Source organism: Hyperolius riggenbachi, chromosome 9 (genome assembly GCF_040937935.1).
Source record: "Hyperolius riggenbachi isolate aHypRig1 chromosome 9, aHypRig1.pri, whole genome shotgun sequence".
In the NCBI taxonomy this organism is placed as follows: Eukaryota; Metazoa; Chordata; class Amphibia; order Anura; family Hyperoliidae; genus Hyperolius; species Hyperolius riggenbachi.
In genome coordinates this window covers 209,114,338-209,137,133 of record NC_090654.1, presented here as the reverse complement: position 1 = coordinate 209,137,133, position 22,796 = coordinate 209,114,338, and the positions used below count along the sequence as shown (strand labels likewise).

At 42.2% G+C, this 22,796-nt stretch overlaps 1 protein-coding gene across 4 annotated transcripts in view; it reads left to right on the top strand.

Moving 5' to 3' along the window:
- FMN1 (formin 1) overlaps positions 1-22,796 on the top strand; it is a 405,926-nt gene that overhangs the window by 182,661 nt on the left and 200,469 nt on the right. For 3 of the 4 annotated variants that reach the window (XM_068253927.1, XM_068253926.1, XM_068253928.1), the window contains exon 4: positions 14,891-15,011. In XM_068253927.1, the coding sequence (XP_068110028.1) occupies positions 14,891-15,011 (121 nt within the window). Of the gene's footprint in view, positions 1-4,589; positions 6,844-14,890; positions 15,012-22,796 lie in introns of those variants that run through there. The other variant, XM_068253929.1, reaches the window with a different exon arrangement.

The following is a 22,796-nucleotide window of genomic DNA, read 5'->3' as shown; positions in this document are numbered from 1 at the left end:
TCAGAGACATGCTTAGTCTGCAGCATAAGCATTAGTGCCGACCTAATAACAGTCTTCCTATTGTTTTCTCAGTGTGGATGTGAAAGAGACTAGCTCAGGAGAAAGAGCGCAAGTCATTTTTTAGTAATATCTGTATTAAAGGACAACTGAAGAAAAAGGTATATGGAGGCTGCCTTGTTTATTTCCTTTTTAAGCAATACCAGTTGCCTGGCAGCTCTGCTGACCCTCTAATACTTTTAGCCATAGACCCTGAACAAGCATGCAGCAGATCAGCTGTTTCTGACATTGTCAGATCTGACAAAATTCGCTGCATGCTTGTTTCTGGTGCAATTCAGACACTTCTGCAGCCAAACAGACTAGCAGGGCTGCCAGGCAACTGGTATTGTTTAAAGGTGGGGGAGTGACAGAAACAATGCTATCGTTGTTCGCAGGGGTGAATTGATCCGCCGTGCAAATTGCTTGTGGGTTGGGGGTCTTTGGCCCACTGTACACACGCCCATCAGCTGAGGAGGTCGTTAGCGGACGGCATAGTCAGTCATGTTTACGTGCCTTTACAGCAACTTGAAACTAGATACAATTCCATTGAATAAAGTCCCACTTGCTTTGAAATGTAAAAAGCATGCCTGGATCTAATGACTGAATGATTAGGGTAAACGCCATTAATTAACAAATGAAATGATAGGCCAGGGGACAGTAAAGGATCCGTTTCCACTAGACGAGTTGCTATGCGGAAACAGCTCCGCAACGCAAGGAAACTGCAACAAATTCACGTCAATGGAGTAGTTTCCATTGACGCGAATTTACCTAGGCGATGCGATGCAGGGAAAATTATGGATTGCATGCTGCAGTTTTCCGCAGCAAGCATCCGAGTCCCCAGTGGAAACGAGATTAGAACGTGTGAAAGTATGTATGTTTGTGACCACAATCTTCAGGTGCCTGTTGGCTCCTCATCCCGGAAATTAATAGCTGTATCTTAATAGACTGTCGCACATACCAGACATTCCTCATGTGGGCACATTCTACATGCTACCCAGGATACAAAAAAAGGGTAACCCAGGGCACCCTGAAGTTTCATGAATTGTCACCCTAACTTAGAGCATATCGGGCGACTGGATAAAATACCGAAGCCACTAGTGAGGAATACAAACAGTTTTCTACAGGATACAACAGACATAAAGACTCTGTAACTGGGGTCGCAGTAGTGGACAGGTGAGTGTGTGTTTTTACATAGCACTGGGGGGGGAGTGTGAAGGGAAAATTTTACACTTAACGGGGCAATGACCGGAGTCTTTCACATTCGTTGATCATCGTGATATCGCATGTCGTTACCATTGCGCACCTGATCGACCATATCGGTTTGAGATTTCCCATCTTGTTTAATCAATGCATTCAACCATTTTCGGCCCCCCAAAAAACTAACAGTTGATTCATTGATCGGGTATGCTTGTTGTGGCACCAGTTTAGATCCTATTCGATAATCATCGAATCTGATCAGCCGAAAAATCGCTAGACGTATATGAAACCTTTACATTATCTTTTTTCCCACCACCAGGTCATCCTTAGCATGTGTGAGAGAATTTTAGGATGCAGCTGCAAATTCCAGAGGTGTGGAGCAGACAGTCACACCTGAAGATTGCAGTCACAAACAGAAACTTTCACACATCCTAATCTCTTCCTGTTCCCTGGCCTATCAATACATTTGTTAATGAATGGTGTTTACCCCTCATAGTTTGGTGCAGTCAGTAAATCCAGGCATCCTTTTTACATATCAAAGCAAATGGGACTTTATTGAACTGTATTGTGTCTAGTTTCAAGCTCCTGTGTACACCCAGAAAATATGAGTGTGCATGCAAGAAACAGCTTTGTGCAGTGGTAGAGAAGAAAAAAACAGAGAACCTCCGGGAGCCCAATCTGGTGCAATATCGTTAGTATATCGGGGTAAATTTAGCAGCACTTGAAAATATACTCACAAAATTGGGTTGCAGAAGAGGCAACCACTCGTACTCGCAGGTGGGGAGAATACCGTCCCCACTCGGCCTCTTAATTTCCAGACGGTCGCTGCTCCGAAAAATAGATTTTTCTCCGTCGACTACCCTCGACTAAAATCACCCTTAATATATGAATATACAAGGGACTACAGCTAATTCAATTCGGGTAGGAGGCGCCCGGTCTAGATACGGTTTTTAGGATCGTAATACTAGTTTAATAGTATGTATCATTTAAATTTTAATTTTAGTTTGGGTTTGAATTGAATAAATCAATTTTATTGTGCACTTGACCAAGTCAAGTGCACAATAAAATTGATTTATCCAATTCAAGCCTCTACTTGCTTGTATGTCCCACCGCACACCATCAAGGTAGGACAATCCAATTATATTTATTATTTTGATGAAAGTAACCCAAACTAAAATTAAAATTTAAATGATACATACTATTAAGCTAGTATTACGATCCTAAAAACCGTATCTAGACCGGGCGCCTCCTACCCGAATTGAAGAAACAGCTTTGTACAGTTCGTATCCAGTTCTGTATCATGCATGAAGAAACAACTTATGCCTGGTACACACCATGCAATTTTCCGTCAGATAGTCGAATCCATTATTTCCGACAGGTCGGATCTGATTTTCGATTATTTTTCCGATCACCTCTATACAAAATTTATTAGAAAAAGATTGGAAATCAAATCGGACCTGTAGGAAATAATCTATTTGACCTGTCTGTCTAAAAGCAAATTGCATAGTGTGTACCATTTGTTTCGAGAGATTGCAAGGAAATTTTGTACAGTTAAGGCTTATACACACATCAGACCATAGTCTTTGGAAAATGAAAGATCACAGACCAATCTTACCACCCTTCATGTAGTATGAGAGCCATACCTACACAGTCTATTCTATGGAGCTGAACTCCCCGTCAGATAGAAATCTTTGCAAGATGCTGCACACACAGATGCTGTACAGACACAAAAGATCAGTATCTGCAAAAGATCTGTTTCTGCCAAAGATCCGTTCCTGCAAAATGCATTCATAGTCTATGAGATCTGCAGATCATCATACACACCTTATTTAACAGACATTCATCTGCAGATCAGATCCACCAGGATGGATTTTCAGATCTGCAGATGATTGTCTGATCTGCAGATGAATGTCAGTTAAACAAGGTGTGTATGATGATCTGCAGATCTCATAGACTCTGAATGCAATTTGCAGGAACGGATCTTTGGCAGGAACAGAATTATTGCAGATACTCATCTTTTGTGTCTGTACAGCCTCTTTGGGCTGGTGCACACCAAAACCCGCTAGCAGATCCGCAAAATGCTAGCAGATTTTGAAACGCTTTTTCTTCTTTCTGTAGCGTTTCAGCTAGCGTTTTGCGGTTTTGTCTAGCGGTTTTGGTGTAGTAGATTTCCTGTATTGTTACAGTAAAGCTGTTACTGAACAGCTACTGTAACAAAAAACGCCTGGCAAACCGCTCTGAAGTGCAGTTTTTCAGAGCGGTTTGCGTTTTTCCTATACTTAAAATTGAGGCAGGAACGCATCCACAATCCAAAAAATGCCTCACCCAGGCATTTTTTGTTTCTGCAAAATGCCTCCCGCTCTGGTGTGCACCACCCCATTGAGATACATTGACCAAGCAGATCCGCAGCCGCAAGCTGATCTGAAAACGCCCAAAAAGCCGCTCGGTGTGCACCAGCCCTTAGTGTGCAGCATCTTGCAAAGATTTCTGTCTGATGGGGAGTTCAGCTCAATAGAATAGACTGTGACGGTATGGCTCTCATACTACATGAAGGGTGGTAAGATAGGTCTGTGATCTTTCATTTTCAAAAGACTATGGTCTGATGTGTGTATGTGGCCTAAGTCATTGATCGGGCACCATGGAAAATTCTGATTTTTCAAAAACTGAATAGAGTCAGATCTGACAAGATTAGCATGCTTGTTTCAGGTGTATGACACTAATGCAGCCAAGGAGGTCAGCCAGGCAACTGGTATCATTAAAAAAATATGTCAGCCTCCATATTTTTCTCACTTCAGTTGTAAGTACTTTGGCCCTTATTACATTCACTTTTTTTTCCTAGGAGATAATGTTTCATCTTCTGTTTAAAAAACTTTTCAGCACTCTGCAATTAAAAAACTTACCAAAATGTAGGTGAAAAAGTACTGCCCAAATTATTATTATTGTTTTCATGCTTGCTGGTGGCGTAAAAGGCATTTTTTGATATGGTTTGAAAAAAATCACTTAGGAGAAAAATGAGGAAAGTCTGACTTGAATAAACGCCATTGTAATGGATGGGCAAACTAAATGTATAAACTACTTGGTAAAACTGTACAATCAGGACTGTATGATTGATGGGCATCTTTACACCTTCCTTGTGAATGCAGCTAGCATGCCCAGTCTTGTTTTTTGTTTGAAAATAAAGTAACCCACCTAAATCCCTTTCACTTAACATTGTCTTCTTTAGCTAGCATCTAGTAAAATGTGTGCTTTGAGTGCTTTGAGATTCCTGTTGTAGTGTGTTCGCCTTTTACTACTCTGCCCTCCCCAAGTGGGTGGATGCAGCCAGCTCCTCCTCCTCCTCACTCACTGAATACCTGTTACCTGAAAGTTGGGAGGTAAAGTAACATGAAACCAGCCTCTCTCAAGCTGTTTCTAGCCGATGACATTTACATTCTTCAGAAACACTGCAGCAAGGCGGAAGAGGGAGATCCCGTCCTGATCCAGCTGAAAGGGCTCGTATGCCTGCGAAACAACTTTACCCTTCTTCGTGTGACACGTCTGCCTCCTTTCTATTGAGGATTGTCCCCCTTCTGATTTACCCTCAGCTCTTAATTAGTGGCGCTTTGAAGCCAAAGCAGAACAGCGGACCTTTTCATAACTAACATGCTTGTCATTGCTCACAAACTCTGTCATATGTGTGTGATTAAGCTGCCAGGCAACTACTGAGCTCCCGTTTGAGAAGCAGGAAGCAGAAATCTGCAGGCCGGTGATCCACTGTGTCTTCAATGGACAAGTGACAACAGAGGCTGACTAACTGGAAGAGCTTTCTCCATACCATGAATATGCAACATATCTGACAACTGCACCAATCCATTTATTTTTCAGTTGTTTTTTTTTGTCTTTGAGACAAATTTAAAACTTTTAATGACTGTTGTACTGCGCTCCAAGCTAGAGTGCTGCATGAAATATTGCAGGCCACTTTTGTGACTGCATTAACTGAGCATGGAAGTGGAAGAGAATAGCACTGCAGAACCCACAGCAAATGACCCGGTATCTGCAAATGAGCCAGATGTGGCCGCGCCATCCCTGCTTGGTAAATTTTCCATAAAGTCCTTTTTTGGAATTGTACCAAAGGTAGAAAATACTACACCCAGTGAAGAGAATGCAGTTCTTAAATCGTACCGCTCTTTGGAGAGTCAAGTGAATGTGCAGCCAAACATTGTGAGTGGTGAAGGAGATGAAAACCATAATGAGCAAGGTATGCAGCTGGAAACGGCACAGGAAGGTACAGAAGACCATAATGAGCAAGGTATGCAGCTGGAAACGGCACAGGAAGGTACAGAAGACCATAATGAGCAAGGTATGCAGCTGGAAATGGCACAGGAAGGTACAGAAGACCCAGAAGAGGTAAAAGAGGAGCCAAAAAAAGATGAGCAAATTAGCCAGAAGGAACACTTAGGCATGGATTTAGAGATTACCAGTACTGTGGATTTACACCAGGAGGAGGAGGATGTGGAATCACAAGTCACCAGGGGACAAGGTAAATGTGATGACTATGAAAAAGACAACAAAGATCTTCATCCACAAATAGATTATCTGGGAGGGACAGAAGCACAGGTTTTACAAGAGCAAAAGGATGAAAAAGAGGGAGTGTACACAAAGAGTCTGGAAGATGCAGACATTCAAGAGGAAGCAGCGTCTGACATGCATCCCTTGCCTCAAACCATCATAGGGCCGGCGGATGGTGTGCAGGATGGTTTGCTGGTACATGGTACTCTAGTGCACATCAGCAGCGATTCCGATTCTGACACTGAGAGCTCCGAGGAGAATATGTGCCAGGAAACAACAAAGGCTCCTGTGTCCCCGCAGTTATCGGCTTCTCCTGTATCCTTGAACAATGGCTCTAAGCAGGACTCTGAACCACAAGATACTGAAGATAGTGATGGTGTAGAAAGAAAAGACCAAGATGGAATTGACTTAAACAAGTCCAAATCTGCAGGCCCCAGCATGGATGAAAGTGCCAACATAGAAAAGGAAACTGAAGAGAGCACCCCAACAACTCCACCATCTACTACTACTACTAGTAGTCCTCAAGACACCCCAGGAGAGAAGCCATTCCAGCTGCCAGCTTTTTTTAGTGGGTTTCGTGTGCACAAAAAAGGATCTACTGCAGACGACAAGGAAACTTTCACGGTAAAACAGGGAGACAGTGACTTGGCTTTGCTTAAACTCTCGCAGCCAGTACAAAAATCTAAACTTCCCAATGGCTCACAGGTACGGAAAAGGGAAGTTAGAAAGTCAACTGAGACCAAAGCCAGCTCAAAGTTTATGGAACAACTCTCTCAGCTCCTGAACTTTGATGTGCCAAAGCCAGAGGAGAAAGAAGAGGATGTACATCCAGAGGAAGGTGATAACAGCAAAGAGACAGACGTCAAAGAGGAGAAACCTGAGTCTGCACTGGAGGCTTTCAAGTCTTTTTTCACAGGTGCTCCTAAAAAGACGGCAACATCACCGGACTCTACAGATCTGGAGGCTGTGAAGCGCAAGCAGAAGATTGAGAAAGAGACACTGAAGTCCATCTTCGAAAAGGCCAGAGCCTCCGAAGCTGACCAGTCTGCAGACCGGAGGAGTGTATGGGTCTTTAATTTTTTACGTTCAAAAGTCTCTAAATTTTCAAATGGTTTAGTGCATGCTTAGCATTTTTTGCCAAAATGTATTAGTTTTGAATTCAGTGGGAGTGGGTTAAAACAGTTTTCAGAGATGTATTGCTGGTTTTCACTCCTTTCCTAGCTTGATGATGGTTGTTTTAAGAATAGAAAGTGATAGTGAAAGGGAACCCGAAACGAGATATGTGGAGGCTGACCTGTTTTATTTCTTTTTTATACAATGCACATTGCCTTGCTTTCCTGCTGATCCACTGCCTCAAATACTTTTAGCCATGGACCCTGAACAAGCATGCAGATCAGACGTGTCTGACTTGATTAGCTGCATGCTTGTTTCAGGTGTGTGATTCAAGCATCCCATGATGCATGAAAGATCAGCAGAATGCCAGGCAACTGGTATTGTTGAAAAGGAAATATAGCAGCCTCCATATTGCTCTCACTGCAGGTGTCCTTTAATAAACCTGATGCTTTTATGCCTGGTACACACCATGCAATTTACCATCAGATTTTGGTTCGAGTTGATAATTTCTGACAGGTCTGGTCTAATTTTTGATCATTTTCTGATCTACTTTTTTTACAAAGGTAATCAGGAAATCGATCAGAAAAACAATAGGAAATCAGATCAACCCTGTCAAATTATCAATTCAACCTGAAATCTGATGAGAGAGTGCATGGTAAGTACCAAGCATTATGCTAGGTACACAAAATGCAATTTTCTGAGAGATATACTGTCAGATAAACAATTTACAACATGTCCGATCTGATTTCTAATCGACTTTTCCATTCACTTCTATGGAAAATGGATCAGAAATCAGACAGGACATGTTGGAAATTGTCGATCTGACAATAAATTTGATTAAAGTCCCCACTTTTTAATCTTAGTTATTAGCATTGCAAAACCTTTTTCAAAACTCTTCCACAGGAGGCTGAAAGTGTTTGGAAAGGTGGCCCCATATATTGTCACACCTGAGCGTGGCCGTATTCAGACACAAGTCGCTTTTGTTTTGGGCCGCTGGGTAATACAACTGTGTGTGAAATGACACGCATGGCATTACAAAGTCTGCCATTCGACTGCATGTAATTGCAGCTGAAAGGCACTCATGGCCAGCACCCTGAAGGCTGAACCGCCCGACAAGTGCACAGTTCAGCTGACTGTGGAAAAAGGGCCTTACGGTTAGCAAATGATCACTTTTTACACACCTGTATGCCTAATACACCAAGGCTAGTTTACATTTGTGCAAATATACTATAGCAGACATTACCAAAATCAAAATCCATATACATGCGATTCAGATTTGCGATTTTGACACAATTTTATATGCAATTCGGATTTGCGATTTTTAATCTGTTCTGTATGCTGCGCTTTTCTTCTTGTTTTGATAGCATCTAGGGAAAATCGGAATCGCAAATCGCTGAGCGGATCGTTCAGAAACAGTGTTATCAGTCTGCCGACAGACTGTACACACTCTCTACTATCGCTGGAACACCCACCCAGTTGGAGGGTCTGATGGACCCGTCCTTCCTTAAGGGGCCCAACGATTTTTCCACCGATATACAGCAGATTCAATCACTGTGATCGAATCTGCTGTGCAATCGTTGCGCAAATGCTGACAGAACGATGGATTTCCGTCCAAAATCGATCGTTTCCGTCGATCCGTCCGTGCGGAAGATTTCGCTCGATCGCAGGCGGGTCGGGAGTGCGTTCGAATGCCCAACGACCGACGCTAGCGCCAATACATTACCTGCTCCGGCCGGCACGTGTCCCTTCTCCGTCCTCGGCTCCTCCAGCTTCACTGAACTTCCTGTCCCGGCAGGAAGTTTAAACAGTAGAGCGCCCTCTATTGTTTAAACTTCCCTGGCAGGAAGCTCAGTGAAGCTGGAGCCGAGCACGGAGAAGGGACAGCGGAGACCAGGGGGACACGCGCCGGCCGGAGCAGGTAATGTATGCAGGGGGGGGCGCGGTGGCAGCTTCACAGAATGTGATCGGTTTCATGCTGAAATCGATTCACAATTCACAATCTGTTTGCAGTAAAGGCAGCCATATGATCCCTCTCTGATCAGATTCGATCAGAGAGGGATCTATCTGTTGGTCAGATCTGATGGCAAATCGACCAGTGTATGGCTACCTTAAGGCTGGTTTCACAGTGGGACGTTACAGGTGCACGTTAGAGCAGCCTGTAACGCAGCCCACCGCACAGTAATGAAAAATCAATGGGGCTGTTCACAGTGCGGACGTTGCGTTACATTGTAACGCTGCGTCACAAGACAACGTACTGCATGCAGTACTTTGGACGCGGCTGAGCCGCGTTAGACTGCTTGCACATGCTCAGTAATGTTGGGGAGGAGCGGAGAGCGGCCAGGCACATGGCTAATTAATATGCACTGCACGTTATGACGTGCAGTGTTTACTTCCTGGAGCAGCCGCTCTGTGCGGCGATTGGCCGGCGGGACCACGTGATGCCGCATGCGCACAAGAGTGCGCATCACGGCATCACTGACGCCAGAGTGAGCTGCACAACGCGGCTCACTCTGACGTCCAGATCTAGCACCACCAGGCGTTCCGTTAGGGGGACGTTATGCGACCTTAACGCCCCCTCTAACGCAACGTCCTGGTGTGAAATTAGCCTTATAGTAGTGCGTGTGTACGCACCTTTAGTAACCATGCAATGCTGTCTGAATAAGTTCAGTGCTGTTTACAAAAACTTCTGCTGCACCTCTAGTTTTCCTTACCAAAGTGGTTTAAAGGATAATTACCTGAGAGGGATGTAGAGGAGGCTGCCATATTTACTTTTAAACAATGCACATTGCCTGGCTGTCTTGTTTATCCTCTGTCTCTAATACTTTCTGCCATAGACCCTAAACAAGCATGCAGATCAGATATTTCTGAATAAAGTCCAACTTGCTTTGCTGCGTAGGGGCGGTAAAGAGGCTCCCAGGGGTATATAAAATTTAGATTTAAAAACTAAAAGTAAGAAAAGGAGGTTGCTCACCTCAATAAATACAACTTAATTTAGAAGCGAAATAAATGAAATTCATTATGCACTGGGTCTGCCAAACACTACAAATAGCCATGCAGGGAACACCTTTTTTTTTCTTCTTAGTTGTTTTTAATCTAATTTTATATACACCCGAGTGGAGACGGGGTTGTTAATCTTCACTTGCCTTATGTGGTCTGTTGCCCCCAGTGCAACCACCTTTGTCAGTACAGTACTACTATTACTTCTTCTCTGTAGAAGTCTCATGTTGGTGACCTATTGTGCTATTTGGGCTCCTGTTGTTTGTGCTTCCCTTTTCAAGGTATACAGCCACCTCCTCTTGATTTGATTTGCTGCATGTTTGTTTTATCTATGTGATGCAGACCCTACTGATGCATGAAAGATCAAGAGGATGCCAAGCAACTGGTATTGTTTAAAGGACCACTATGGTAAAAAAAAGCAGGCAGTTAAAATCTGACTGAACCGACAGGTTTTGGGCCAGTCCATCTCCTCATGGGGGATTGTCAGGGTTTTCTTTTTCAACAGCATTTCCTGGTTCTGGATAGTGGTCCTTTAAAAAGGAAATAAATATGGCAGGCTCCATATTTCTCTCAGGTGAATTGTCCTTTAATAATGAAATCCAAGCTATAAACAATCCAGTCGCCCGGTATAATTCCAAAACATAGATTTATCTTCCTCCTTAAAGGGACCCTGAGCAGTGCCATAAAAAGAAAATCTGGACCGACCTGGGGCTTCCTCAAGCTCCCCGTCACCCACAAGGACCCCCAGCATCCTCTTCATCCCTTCCATGATCCCGCTGGTGGCTCTGGTAATTCAGTGACGTCAGCTGAGCCAAAGCCGACAACAGAAGGGACGAAGAGGATTCCGGGGGACCTCGCGGGCTACGGGCTACGGGGGGCTGGAGGAAGCCCCAGGTAAGTCCAGATAAAATTTTTATGATACTGCTCAAGGTCCCGTTAAGGGCTGCCCAACTTCGGGCTGCATCTCGCTTTCAGTGGCTTCCCGTCACGATCAACGACACTAGACGTTCCAGTTAATCGACCCTGGATGCTACAAGTAGTGTCCAGGATCGCCTCAAACAATGGGGAAAATTGTGATCGAAACGTTGCGCTTGCGCTGAATGGGAGTGTTTGACTGGTCCCAGACGCCGGTCGTAAACGCCTCCAAAGCTTCTGTGCGAACCAGCCGCATGATCTACATCAAAACTTTCATTCATCTTCTCTATCATTGTGCGTGTAAAACAAAAGCAAAAAAAGAGGTACTTCCAGTTGTAGTGAATAAAACTAAAACGTATAAACTACTCATAAGCATAGCATACTAAGATTTCAGTTATACATAACAGACAGTAGTGAGCTTTGAGTGAGGATGGTGCAGTGTCTCTCTTTGGGGCTGCATCCAAGCGTAATGTCAAGATGCATGGCATAGCTCAGTGGTCCTCAAACTAAGGTCCCTGGGCCGAATGAGGCCCCGAGGCCTTTTTACCGGCCCCCACACACAAAATGTATTACTATAGATGCGGTCAGCATCTTACATCTTTAAATATTGGTGGATGGCATATTGAATAGCAGTGCTGGCACCACCCATCCACATGGAAGCCAGAAAGCAGTCATTTTCTCCTTTCCAATGAAATTCCACATCAGGTGACACTGCTGTCCACTGCAGGTTGTCACCTGGGTATGCGTCACTGTCGTTTTATGTATACTCCGGCCCCCCAGCAGTCTGAAGTATGTTGACCTGGCCCTCGACCCAAAATGTTTGGGGACCCCTGGCATAGCTAGTCAGATTCACCCAACCGGTTTTGTCTGTGGATGTCTTTAGGGCCTGTAAAGACTATTGTATTATTACTAACCATACTCCATAGTGTAGCATGTAGAATGGATATGTAGAGATAAGTATGCAGATATACTCACAAACAAGGGTTACCATCCAGGTAACCACTATATCAGCAGGTGTGGAGATTAGACCTGTCCCCACTCAGGATTAAGAAGTCGCTCTCTGTAGATGGGAAATACGGGGCAGTAACCCTCCACCAATGGTGGACACAGGAACTGTATATGCAGACAGAGGCGCCAAAATAATTTTTTTTTACTAATACTCATACAAGTCTGGTGCAAAAGTCAGCGCCTCTGACACAGAGGTGCTGAGCTTTGCACCAGATCTGTACGAGTACATGCTCAATTTTTTTTTATTCCCTCATGAAGCAGGAGATGCCTGTGAAAGGTGTTGCACTTTTTGGAGTATACATATAAATCCTTGTTGTTTTGAACATATACAACTCTTTGTGTGTCTGCTTTTTTTTCTTGCGCCTCTGTCTGCATAGAAAGTTAAAATTGGCGTGTGCACGTTACGCTCGGTTCTCTCTGCGTAGAATCGGCTCTAAACTTGCGTGAGCTAAACCTAATTGCTGCACGATAGCATCTAGTGTGGCCAATACTATGTTAATTAATGTACTAGCGAACGTGCATAGAGAGGACCGCGCATATTGTGTGCACACTAATTTAGTTTTAATGCATCAACCTCAGTGACTGGAGTTGATTAATGAATTCACTTTTTATTTTCAAAACTTCCTGTGCCCATAATCCTACCTAATAAAACCCCTGTGTCTCTGCGTCCCATGTCCGTGTGTATGTGTGTGTCCGCAGGGACATACGTTGTTGGGATGGGAGCAGGACAGCTAGAGAGCCGGGCGTGTGCGCGAGGGGGGGTGTGGGGCACGTGGCGGGCACGCACATGCGTACTGACAGGTGGTAGCAGTGACAGACCTAGAGCCTGTTATTAAACTGGCTATGGTCCCTAGTATGTTCTATAGCTTCGGATGAAGCTGCTCAGAGCAGTGAAACACACATAAGACAAAGCCGTGGTATACATGTGATTTGATTAAAGGCTCTTCCGCACCAAGTCGGTTGCATTGCATCACAACGAACAGTAGCACTGCAGCACAATGCAATGCTATTACTACAGGGCATTTCACATAAAGTGCGTATTGGTGGGTTCTGACGCAGTAAAGCACAGCATGCTGTGCATTTACAGTGACAGTGGCACATACTTTCGTTTTACTGTATGCCTCACTGAATGGACCCACCATAGAGGCAACACATCCATGGCTACAATTACTAGGTAATGCCCAATGATGTTGATCCAGGGATTTAATCTGATTGCCATCTGGAGTAAGGCCCAGTGCACACCAAAACCGCTAGCAGATCCGCAATACGCTAGCGGTTTTGGGAGCTGATTTCAGAGCGATTCTATGTATGTTTAGAGAGGTTTTCTAAACATACCTAGCGGTTTTGCGTGCGTTTTTGTGTAGCAGATTACACATATTGTTACAGTAAAAGCTGTTACTGAACAGCTACTGTAACAAAAATGCCTGGCAAACCGCTCTGAACTAGCGTTTTTCAGAGCGGTTTGCGTTTTTCCTATACTTTACATTGAGGACGAAACGCTTCCGAAAACCGCAAACGCGCAGCAGGAGGCGCGTTTGCGGCTTGGCAAAAACCGCAAACCGCCGGTGTGCACCATCCCATTGCAATACATTAGACAAGCGTTTTTAGAGGCGGATGGGCCTAAGAAGGAATTTTTTTCCCTTTTGGGGCTAATTGGACCAAGCCTTGTAAGGGTTTTTCGCCTTCCTCTGGATCAACAGGGAAATGTGAGGGAGCAGGCTGGTGTTGTACTTTGTTCTCTGGTTGAACTCGATGGACGTACGTCTTTTTTTCAACCCAAATAACTATGTAACACGTGGTGCGTCTTTTCAGCTATTTTGTGCTGCGATCTTATCGTAACAAACACTGTGTGAAAGGGTCCTAAATGTGGACAAATTGTAGTACTTTCCAACAAGAATTGTAGTATGTTATGTATTCGTGTATTGGGATATGTGGAACCATTCTACTATTTTATTGGACTGCTATAGCATACACTACTCATGAATTCAGCACCGAAGTATCAAAAGTTGCATTTTAATGATATTCCACTTAATTATGGTCCTGAAAAGGAACCTGAAGTGAGGAGTACAGAGCCTGCCATCTTCATTACCTTATAAACAATGCCAGTTGCCTGGCTGTCATGCATGTGATTCACACACCTGCAACAAGGATGCAGCCAGTGGGGTGAGACCAGAATCCGGCATCTGATCTGCATGGTTATTGAGGACCAGACACATAAAGGACCACTATCGCAAAGCAAAAAATTAATTTATAATACATGTAAACACAGACAGATAAGTATTTTTCTTCCATAGTAATATGAACTATAAATAACTTTCCACTTATGTTGCGACTTACAGTAGCTAATAGAACTCTGATGAAACTGACAGGATTTTAACTAGTCAATCTGTTCATGAAGCATTCTCAGTATTTCATTTGTTTACTAAAGCACTCCCTAGCACTGAGCTTTACAAAGATGCAACACACACACACCCACGCACCCAAACCTACCTCTACCTGTTTGCACACTATTCTGGCAGTTGGGCTGAGAAACTGCCGTTCACTAAGTGTGTTTGAAAATTAAGAAACCCCTGAAAATCCCCCATGAGGAGATGGGCTAGTCCAAAACCTGTCAGATTTCTGCTATCTACTGTGACAGCAACATAGGAGATAGTAATTTATACTCTGTGAGAAATTTACTTTTTATTTGTGTTTTGATGTATTTTACATTTTGTGATAAATAGCGGTTCTTTAAAGTATTGGAGGCAGAAGTCACATTGCATTGCATGTTGGAGAATAAAGATGGCATCTTCCATATTCCTGTCACTTCGGGCTCTCTTAAAACTCTAGTTAATTCTATGTGAACAGTTAAAAAGTTAAAAATTCTATTTCATGTATGGGAACTTTTGTATTCCACAGGCACAATAGGCAGGCATTGCCCCGCCTCAGGTCCTAATACCTTAACTGTTCTAAAACTTCAAGGAATCAAAAATATTATTTATTTTCACACTGAAGAGAGAGTTTACTGTTTGCACTGCTAGTTGGTTGGGGGATCTTCCTGCTGCATTTAATTAAATGAAAATTCTGTCTTTTGCAGCCAGACTCTAGTAGTCCTTCTGACCCTGATGATCGGACACCTGGCAGACTGCAGGCAGTATGGCCGCCACCAAAACCCAAAGATTCAGAGGAGAAAGTAGGACTGAAGTATACAGAAGCAGGTAGGTGGCTATTATTGCAATCTCTACTTGTCACTTCAGGTATCCTTTAAGTCCAACATGTAACAGGATTAGATAAACATGTATGTATAGTCAAATTCCTACACAAAACTACCCTGTGTTTTGGACAGCGAGGGAGTCAGAAGATCTCAACAGGGCTTGAGGAAGCCCAAAGTATGTATGAATTTTCCCCCACTACCTTCCTAGGTTCCCTTCAAGGGCTCTAACTGTTTCTGTGCAGTCAAAACAATGGTAGCACTCACTAATAACTAATCAGATCTCATAATCTCCTCTGTGATTAAGGCCCAGGCCACACTGGCATGGATACAAAACTGATCCATGTCTAAACTGATCCCTGGAACGGAACAGTTTTCATTAAAGCGGAATATAACCCTGCATTTCAACTTTGCTCTAAAACATTATTTACAGCTTAGGTTCTCAACGTGTGGTACGCGTACCCCAGGGGGTACTTCAGATGGTTCCAGGGGGTACTCAGGCTTGATATAATTAACTAAGTACAACACATTTAGAGTTTTAGATCATGATAAATCCTACATAAACCACACCAAATTAGTATTATAGCTAATTTAAAAGCAATAATAAATGCTTGGAAATAGTTTAGAACCAATTATTATGTACTATGATTAAAAATATATTTGTCCAGGGGTACTTGAGATAATGTTTACTATGCCAGGGGGTACTTGGTGAGTACAGGGTTTAAAAAGGGGTGCATACCAATAAAATGTTGAGAAACACTGATTTACAGTATATTATATGCAACCAGCATTTTTTTTTTACTAGACCAGCATTGGAAGGGTTACACAGGGCTTTAAAGTTCCTGGAGATTTCTGCAGACGCATCCGAAGCTCAGATAGTTACATTTTGTTTACATAAATGTATCTAAGTGTTGAATGTGACTCATCTCTCTGACTGAGCTGGAGAACAGCCAAAGTGTGTAACATTCAACACTTAGATACATTTATGTAAACAAAATGTAACTATCTGAGCTTCGGATGCGTCTGCAGAAATCTCCAGGAACTTTAAAGTCCTGTGTAACCCTTCCAATGCTGGTCTAGTAAAAAAAAAATGCTGGTTGCATATAATATACTGTAAATAATGTTTTAGAGCAAAGTTGAAATGCAGGGTTATATTCCGCTTTAAAGGCATCGGTTTTCCATGTCTGATGCTTCGTTCCATTAGCACATGGTCAATGTGATGCATCCATCGATCCGGACAAATTACTGCAGATCTAAATTTGCGGTCCATCCAGCAGATCATGCAGAACGGATCAGTTTGAACACACCAATATGAACAGATCCATAGGTTAACATTGGATCCGTTGGCATCCGTTTGGATTCATTTGGTTAGGATCCACTTACGGTCTGTTTTTCAGTGCCAGAGTGGCCCAGTCCTAAAGAAAAATACATATGAGTGCAGAGAAGAGATGAGATGAAGTTCAAAACCAAGACATTTAATCTGCAGATGATAGGTCAGCAAGAATCTGTAAAAATCTTACCTTCTGCTTATTACTCCATAGAAGCAATGTAAATGTCTGCTAAGATGGGCTTTTGCCCTCTCTTCAGCTAAATGCATAAAAACTTATTTGGCAATGGAGAATGGCATTTTGGATCATCGCTGGGCAGGTTATTGTGACTTTGCAATACTGAACTGTTCCTCGGTTGAAAAGGATACATCCCAACACATCTGCTTTTCATACAAGTAATTAACAAAAAACATTTGTCTGCCTTTATTCAGGCTAAACTAAGGAAATGTCACTTAGGCTCCCTGCACACTGCATGCGATTCAGACTTTTAATCTGTTTTTACATCCGATTCAGATTTTTCATCGTTAGTGCATGTTGCGTTTTTGACTCCATTTTTCTGTTGATTGCATTCAGGGAAAATTGAATTGTAAATCGGAAACGGAATCGGAAAACGGATTTGCAGTGTGCAGGGAACCTTATGGAAACAAAGCAGTTTTACTTCACCATATACTGTACAGTTACTCACAGGCCCATATGCAATTAATTTTTTCTCCTAAAGGTGACCATACACTTTTGCAGCAGATTAGACAGTCAGATAGATTTGTCCGATGCCGGTCAAGTCGAATCTGACAGGAATCTATCTGATGTGTGCCAAACAGATTTCCAATAGATTTCAGGAAGAAATCTATTGGAAATCGATCTAAATGCATTATTAGACCATTGGATCCAATGCAACTCTATGGGCCATCAGTCTCCTGTCAGCAGCAGATCAACCTAGATTTTTCATCCTGTCAGATCAAATCGATCGAAATCGGCCGCAAATCGATCAATAGATTTGATAGAATCAATTTTTGATTGATCGATTTATATAGAATCTGAAATCAACCAGTGTATGGGTCTCTTAAGTGTTCTTTTTAAACTTGTCTATAAAATGCCCTTCAAATCCTCAGGAAGGACAATACCTAAAATAGTTTTAACAGTACTTTTCCACCTGCCTTTTGGTACTTTTTCAATTGCAAAGTGCTGAAAAAGTATTCTAAATAAAATATAAAAATGATCCCATAGAAGAAACCTCAGGAGAAAAAGTTGATTGCATATGGGCCACAGTTCATAACTCTTTACAAACAACTCTCTATCATGCCCAACCAAAACAGTTTGCTGTAGTCTGAAATCTAATAGTCTGCATTGTAATGATGGAAAACTTGTGTTCTCTACATCCTAGGTTCTCAACGTGTGGTACGCGTACCCCAGGGGGTACTTCAGATGGTTCCAGGGGGTACTCAGGCTTGATATAATTAACTAAGTACAACACATTTAGAGTTTTAGATCATGATAAATCCTACATAAACCACACCAAATTAGTATTATAGCTAATTAAAAGCAATAATAAATGCTTGGAAATAGTTTAGAACCAATTATTATGTACTATGATTAAAAATATATTTGTCAAGAGGTACTTGAGATAATGTTTACTATGCCAGGGGGTACTTGGTGAGTACAGGGTTTTAAAAGGGGTACATACCAATAAAATGTTGAGAAACACTGCTCTACATCACTTTTAGGTGTGCATTTGTCTTGTAGTAAAGATGTAACTTTAACTGCAGGAAACCTAAGAACAGTGTCAGTGATGTTTAGGAAAAGTCCAGTTTCACAAACAGTACTAGGAAATGAGAAATCCTGTACAAAATGTTACTATTGCCATGGTACTGGTGCCATGGTTGCAAGGAAGACTTTCTGCTGCACGAGATCAGTTGTAATGATAATGTTGCCTCCATGCTATAGTTCCTCATTATAGCTAAGCCCCAACATGTGTCCTGTTGTACTGTAGTCACACACTTGTATCTATGTGAAACTCGAAAAATTCGAATATCGTGCAAAAGTTCATTTATTTCGGTAATTACTCTATTTATTGTCCAGCGCTGCGTAATATGTTGGCGCTTTATAAATACAATAAATAAATAAACTTAAATGGTGAAACTAATATATGTAATAGACTCATTACATGCAAAGTAAGATATTTCAGGCCTTTTATTTGTTATAAATTAGATTATGGCGTACTGCTTATGAGAACTCCGAAATCTAAAATCTCAGACCATTAAAATATTTTGAAAATGTTCAATATTCTAGGTTCAATGTGTCAGACTCTAATCCGCTACTTAATCCAAAACACCTGTAAAGGGTTGCTATTTCATATACTGTATTAGTTCCACCTTTTAAGTTCAATTACTGAAATAAATGACTTTTGCATGATATTCTAATTTTTCAAGTTTCACCTGTAGAGGTGGCCACACACCATACAATTTTTTGAAATAGATGTTTAATTCAAGAATGGCAATCCTTTTTTCTGACTAATTGTAACATTTCAAATAGCTGACCAATGTACCACATTCATATTTTCAATTTTTTCTCAAGTATGATAAAAATGATTGGAAACTCTGAGAAAATTGCTTTGGTGCATATATTAATAAATTGACAATCTACCGCACACCATTACATTTTCATAAAAATTGATGAGAAAAATCCACCATTCCCAATCAACTTTTATCGAATAAAAATGGGAAATCTGATTGGCTTTCTTGCTCGCTTAACAAAAAAAAATTCAATTTTTCGGAAAATGCGATCTTTTTTTTTTTTTTTTTTTTTTTTTTAGCGAATTGCCATAAAATCGGATCATTTTATTGTATCATGTGTGGCTCCCTTTAGTCTCTAACTTTACCACAATCTATATCGTGGAGCAGCGACCATAAAAATGTCGGAGACATGAGTGATCATTATTTTTACAAGCGCCATGAAGATATTTGAAGCTACTGAAGTTAATATCTATATTTACTTTAATTGGTTAAGGTATTAGGCCTCGTTCACATCATTTAGCTCAGATTGCTGTGCGATCGGAACGCAATCTGCGACATCTGCGCTACTATGCGCTGCACTGCAGATCCCATTCATTACAATGAATGGGATCTGCGCTGCGATTCCCCAAAATGCATGCAGCACGCAATAGCGCAATCGCGCTGCCACACAGCGCATATGATGGGAACGGTAGAAGGGCTGTCTATGCCCTTCTACCGTTCTTGCGTGTCGCACACTATACGCGTTGCCAAAATGTGCACGGCAGCGCGTATAGTCTGAACGAGGCCTTACTCAAAGATCAATAATACAGTGAGGCTTTCATTTGCTACTTTAGATTAGTCTGCAGAAGAAATCACTTCCGATTGCTGGACTTTAGAATCATTTTCGTCAGATCGTCGATGACCGCAAATATTGGCTTCTGCATGCTTGGGCTGTGTCCCCCAGTCCCATCCACAGTTTTTTTTCTAGCTGTAGTAAGATTCATGCTAATTTGTTGTGTGTGAAAAGCTGGATTCTTAGACAGGCAGTTTAGCGCAATAATGTAAGGAGCTTAAAGCGTAATCCTCACTTCTTCCGGCATGTTTATGTCTGGAGGAGCTGGTGTGAGAAATGTTGCTGAAAATAGCAGGGCAGTGTGAGGAGAACGAGACTGCTTTGTCTAGTTACTAGTTCCACTAACACGCCTCTGCTTTTGTGATGCCAACTAAAGAGCTGGGAGTCAAGTAACAGACCGTGTGGTTTAATGCACACATAAACTCTCTATGAAGTGTAACACACAGTGTGTGACTGAAGGACACAGAAGCTCCGTGGCATGATTTTTGCTAATGTTGTACATGGTTTTTGTTGTTATGCAGTAAAATGCTTTGGGGTACAGACAGATGAAACTCCAATTACAATATTGTGCAGAAGTCCATGTGTTTCAGTGATTCAACTGCAAAGATGAAACTATTATATACTGAAATAGACTGGTTACATGGAAATCGAGAAATTTCAAGCCTTTGTGTTATAATGTTGATGATTATTACTTACAGCTTATGAGAACCCCAAAATTATAATCTCGCACCATTAAAATATTGTGAAAATGTTCTATATTCTAGTCCAACCTTTCTCAACTTTTTTAACCTGAAGCAACCCTGAAAATAATTATTGGATCTCAAGGAACCCCTGCATTAGCTGTTTATTTCACTACCACCTATTACAGTGTATTATTATATATTATACTTCTTTTTCTTATTCGTCTTCTTATTCTGGTGCTTCTTATTGATGTGCTCAGTATTATTTTGACCCCCACGTTAATGTTTTTTTTCCGAATCTCCTATTTTAATGTATTTTATCATACTTCCCCAACGATGGGGAAAATGCCAAGCAACCCCTGCAGAGTACACAAGGAACCCTGGTTGAGAAAGCCTGATCGAAGGCCCAGTGCACACCAAAAACCTCTAGCAAATCTGCAAAACGCTAGAGGTTTTTGAAGCAGATGTTAGAGCGATTCTAGGCATGTTTAGGGCTCTTTCACACTAGAGGCTGCGGTAGAAAAGGCTGAAACTCAGCCTTTTGCTTAACGCCAATACATAGCGTTTTCAAATCGTTTTCACAGCGTTCTACAGCTCATATGAAAACGTCCTTTTTTTTTCTATAAAAATAAGTGAACAAGTCAGCTGTAAAACGCTTTGAAAACGCTGACGTTGGCGTTTTCCATTGATTATCATTGAAACGCCAACAGCCAACTTCGGCTGTAAACAGCCCTGAAAAAGCTCCGGGCAGCTTCAAAACGCAACGCCCAAAAAAGCTGCTTTAGGTGTGAAAGGTAAAATGAAAGTCTATGGACCTTTATTTTACCTTGGATAACGCCAACTATGGTCTTGCCTGTAAACCGCCGAAACTAGCCTCTGGTGTGAAAGGGCCCTTAGAGAGGTTTTCTAAACATGCCTATTGTTTTTTGGAGCGTTTTTGTGTAGCAAATTACAAATATTGTTACAGTAGAAGCTGTTACTGAACAGCTTCTGTAACAAATATACCTGGAAAACCGCTCTGATCTAGCGTTTTTCAGAGCTGTTTTCCACTTTCCTATACTTTAACATTGAGGCAGAAACGCCTCAGAAATCTAAAAAAATGCTGCAGCCTCCGAGTTTGCGTTTGTGGAAAACCGACCCGCTCTGGTGTGCACCATCCCATTCACTTTCATTAGCCAAGCGGTTTCCCCACTGCAAGTGTTTTTTAAAAAACGCTTCAGAACCGCTCTGGTGTGCACCAGCCCAAAGTCTGTGTCAGACTCTAATCAGCTAATTAATCCAAAACATCTGCCAATGGTTCCTATTTCATATTAGTTTCACCTTTTAAGTTGTTACTGAAATAAATGGACGATATTCAATTTTTTTTTTTTGAGTTTCACCTGTATGCTTAATCATTGTTGGTGATACTCACACATGCCCCACACTGTGGGGGATTATATTATTATTTATACATCTTCTGCAGCGCTGTATAGAGTACATTGTCTTGTCACTTAACTGTCCCTCAGGAGCTCACAAACCAATTTCTACCATAGTCTTATTTCTTTGTATATTTTGTGTGAAGAATCTTAGTCTGGGGCGAATTTAGGAGGAAGCCAATTAACTTATCTGTATGTTTTTGGGATGCTGGAGGAGACTGGAGGGCCTGGAGGAAACTCATGCAGATACTTGGAGAACATACAAACTCCGTGCCGATAATGCCCTGGCTGGAATTTGAACTGGGGACCCAGTGCTGCAAGGAGAGTGCTAACCACTACACCCCTGTGCTGCCTGTTACATAGATATGTCACTTGAGTGTAGCTGTGCAGTGTGTACTATTCTGTGGAAAGGTGTGTGTGTGTGTGTGGGGGGGGGGGGGGGATGGGAGGTGGCACATGAGTGGCATCCGATGGGCATGGAAAGCATGAGATCAAAGCACATTTCTGTCACTCCTCTGTCATTATCACATGGAGATCTGGTGTGCCAAATCTCTAAGCGATGGTGCAGGACACCTGTTCCCACGCTAGATTCACAGCCGAGTTGGCCCTGAATAGTCGCCTCAGCTGAATTCCCTCCTCTGTGTGCATATAAGGCCTTATGGTGCCCATACATGGTACAATACAAATGTTTGATTTTCCAGCGTATTCTACCAAAGCGATCGAATGGTCAAAAAGCATCTTTTTTTTTTTCACCTGTCCGCTTTCGCACACGCCCGCCTGGCTCACTGGCGCCCTGTGCGCAAGTTCCAAAGGCTGTCTGAGTCCGCACATGCTTAGTAGCTAGAAGTACGGACCCAGCGACACAGAGACAGGTGTACGCAGGAACACCTGTCTCTTATTATATAGGATGTAGCAGAGTCTCTGTTATCTGGCTCCAATGGGGATTGGTGGATGCCGGATGAGTGTGCTTTCTGGCTGTTTAGGACTCGATGTTGAAGATAGGGCTAGCTAATACTGTACTATACCC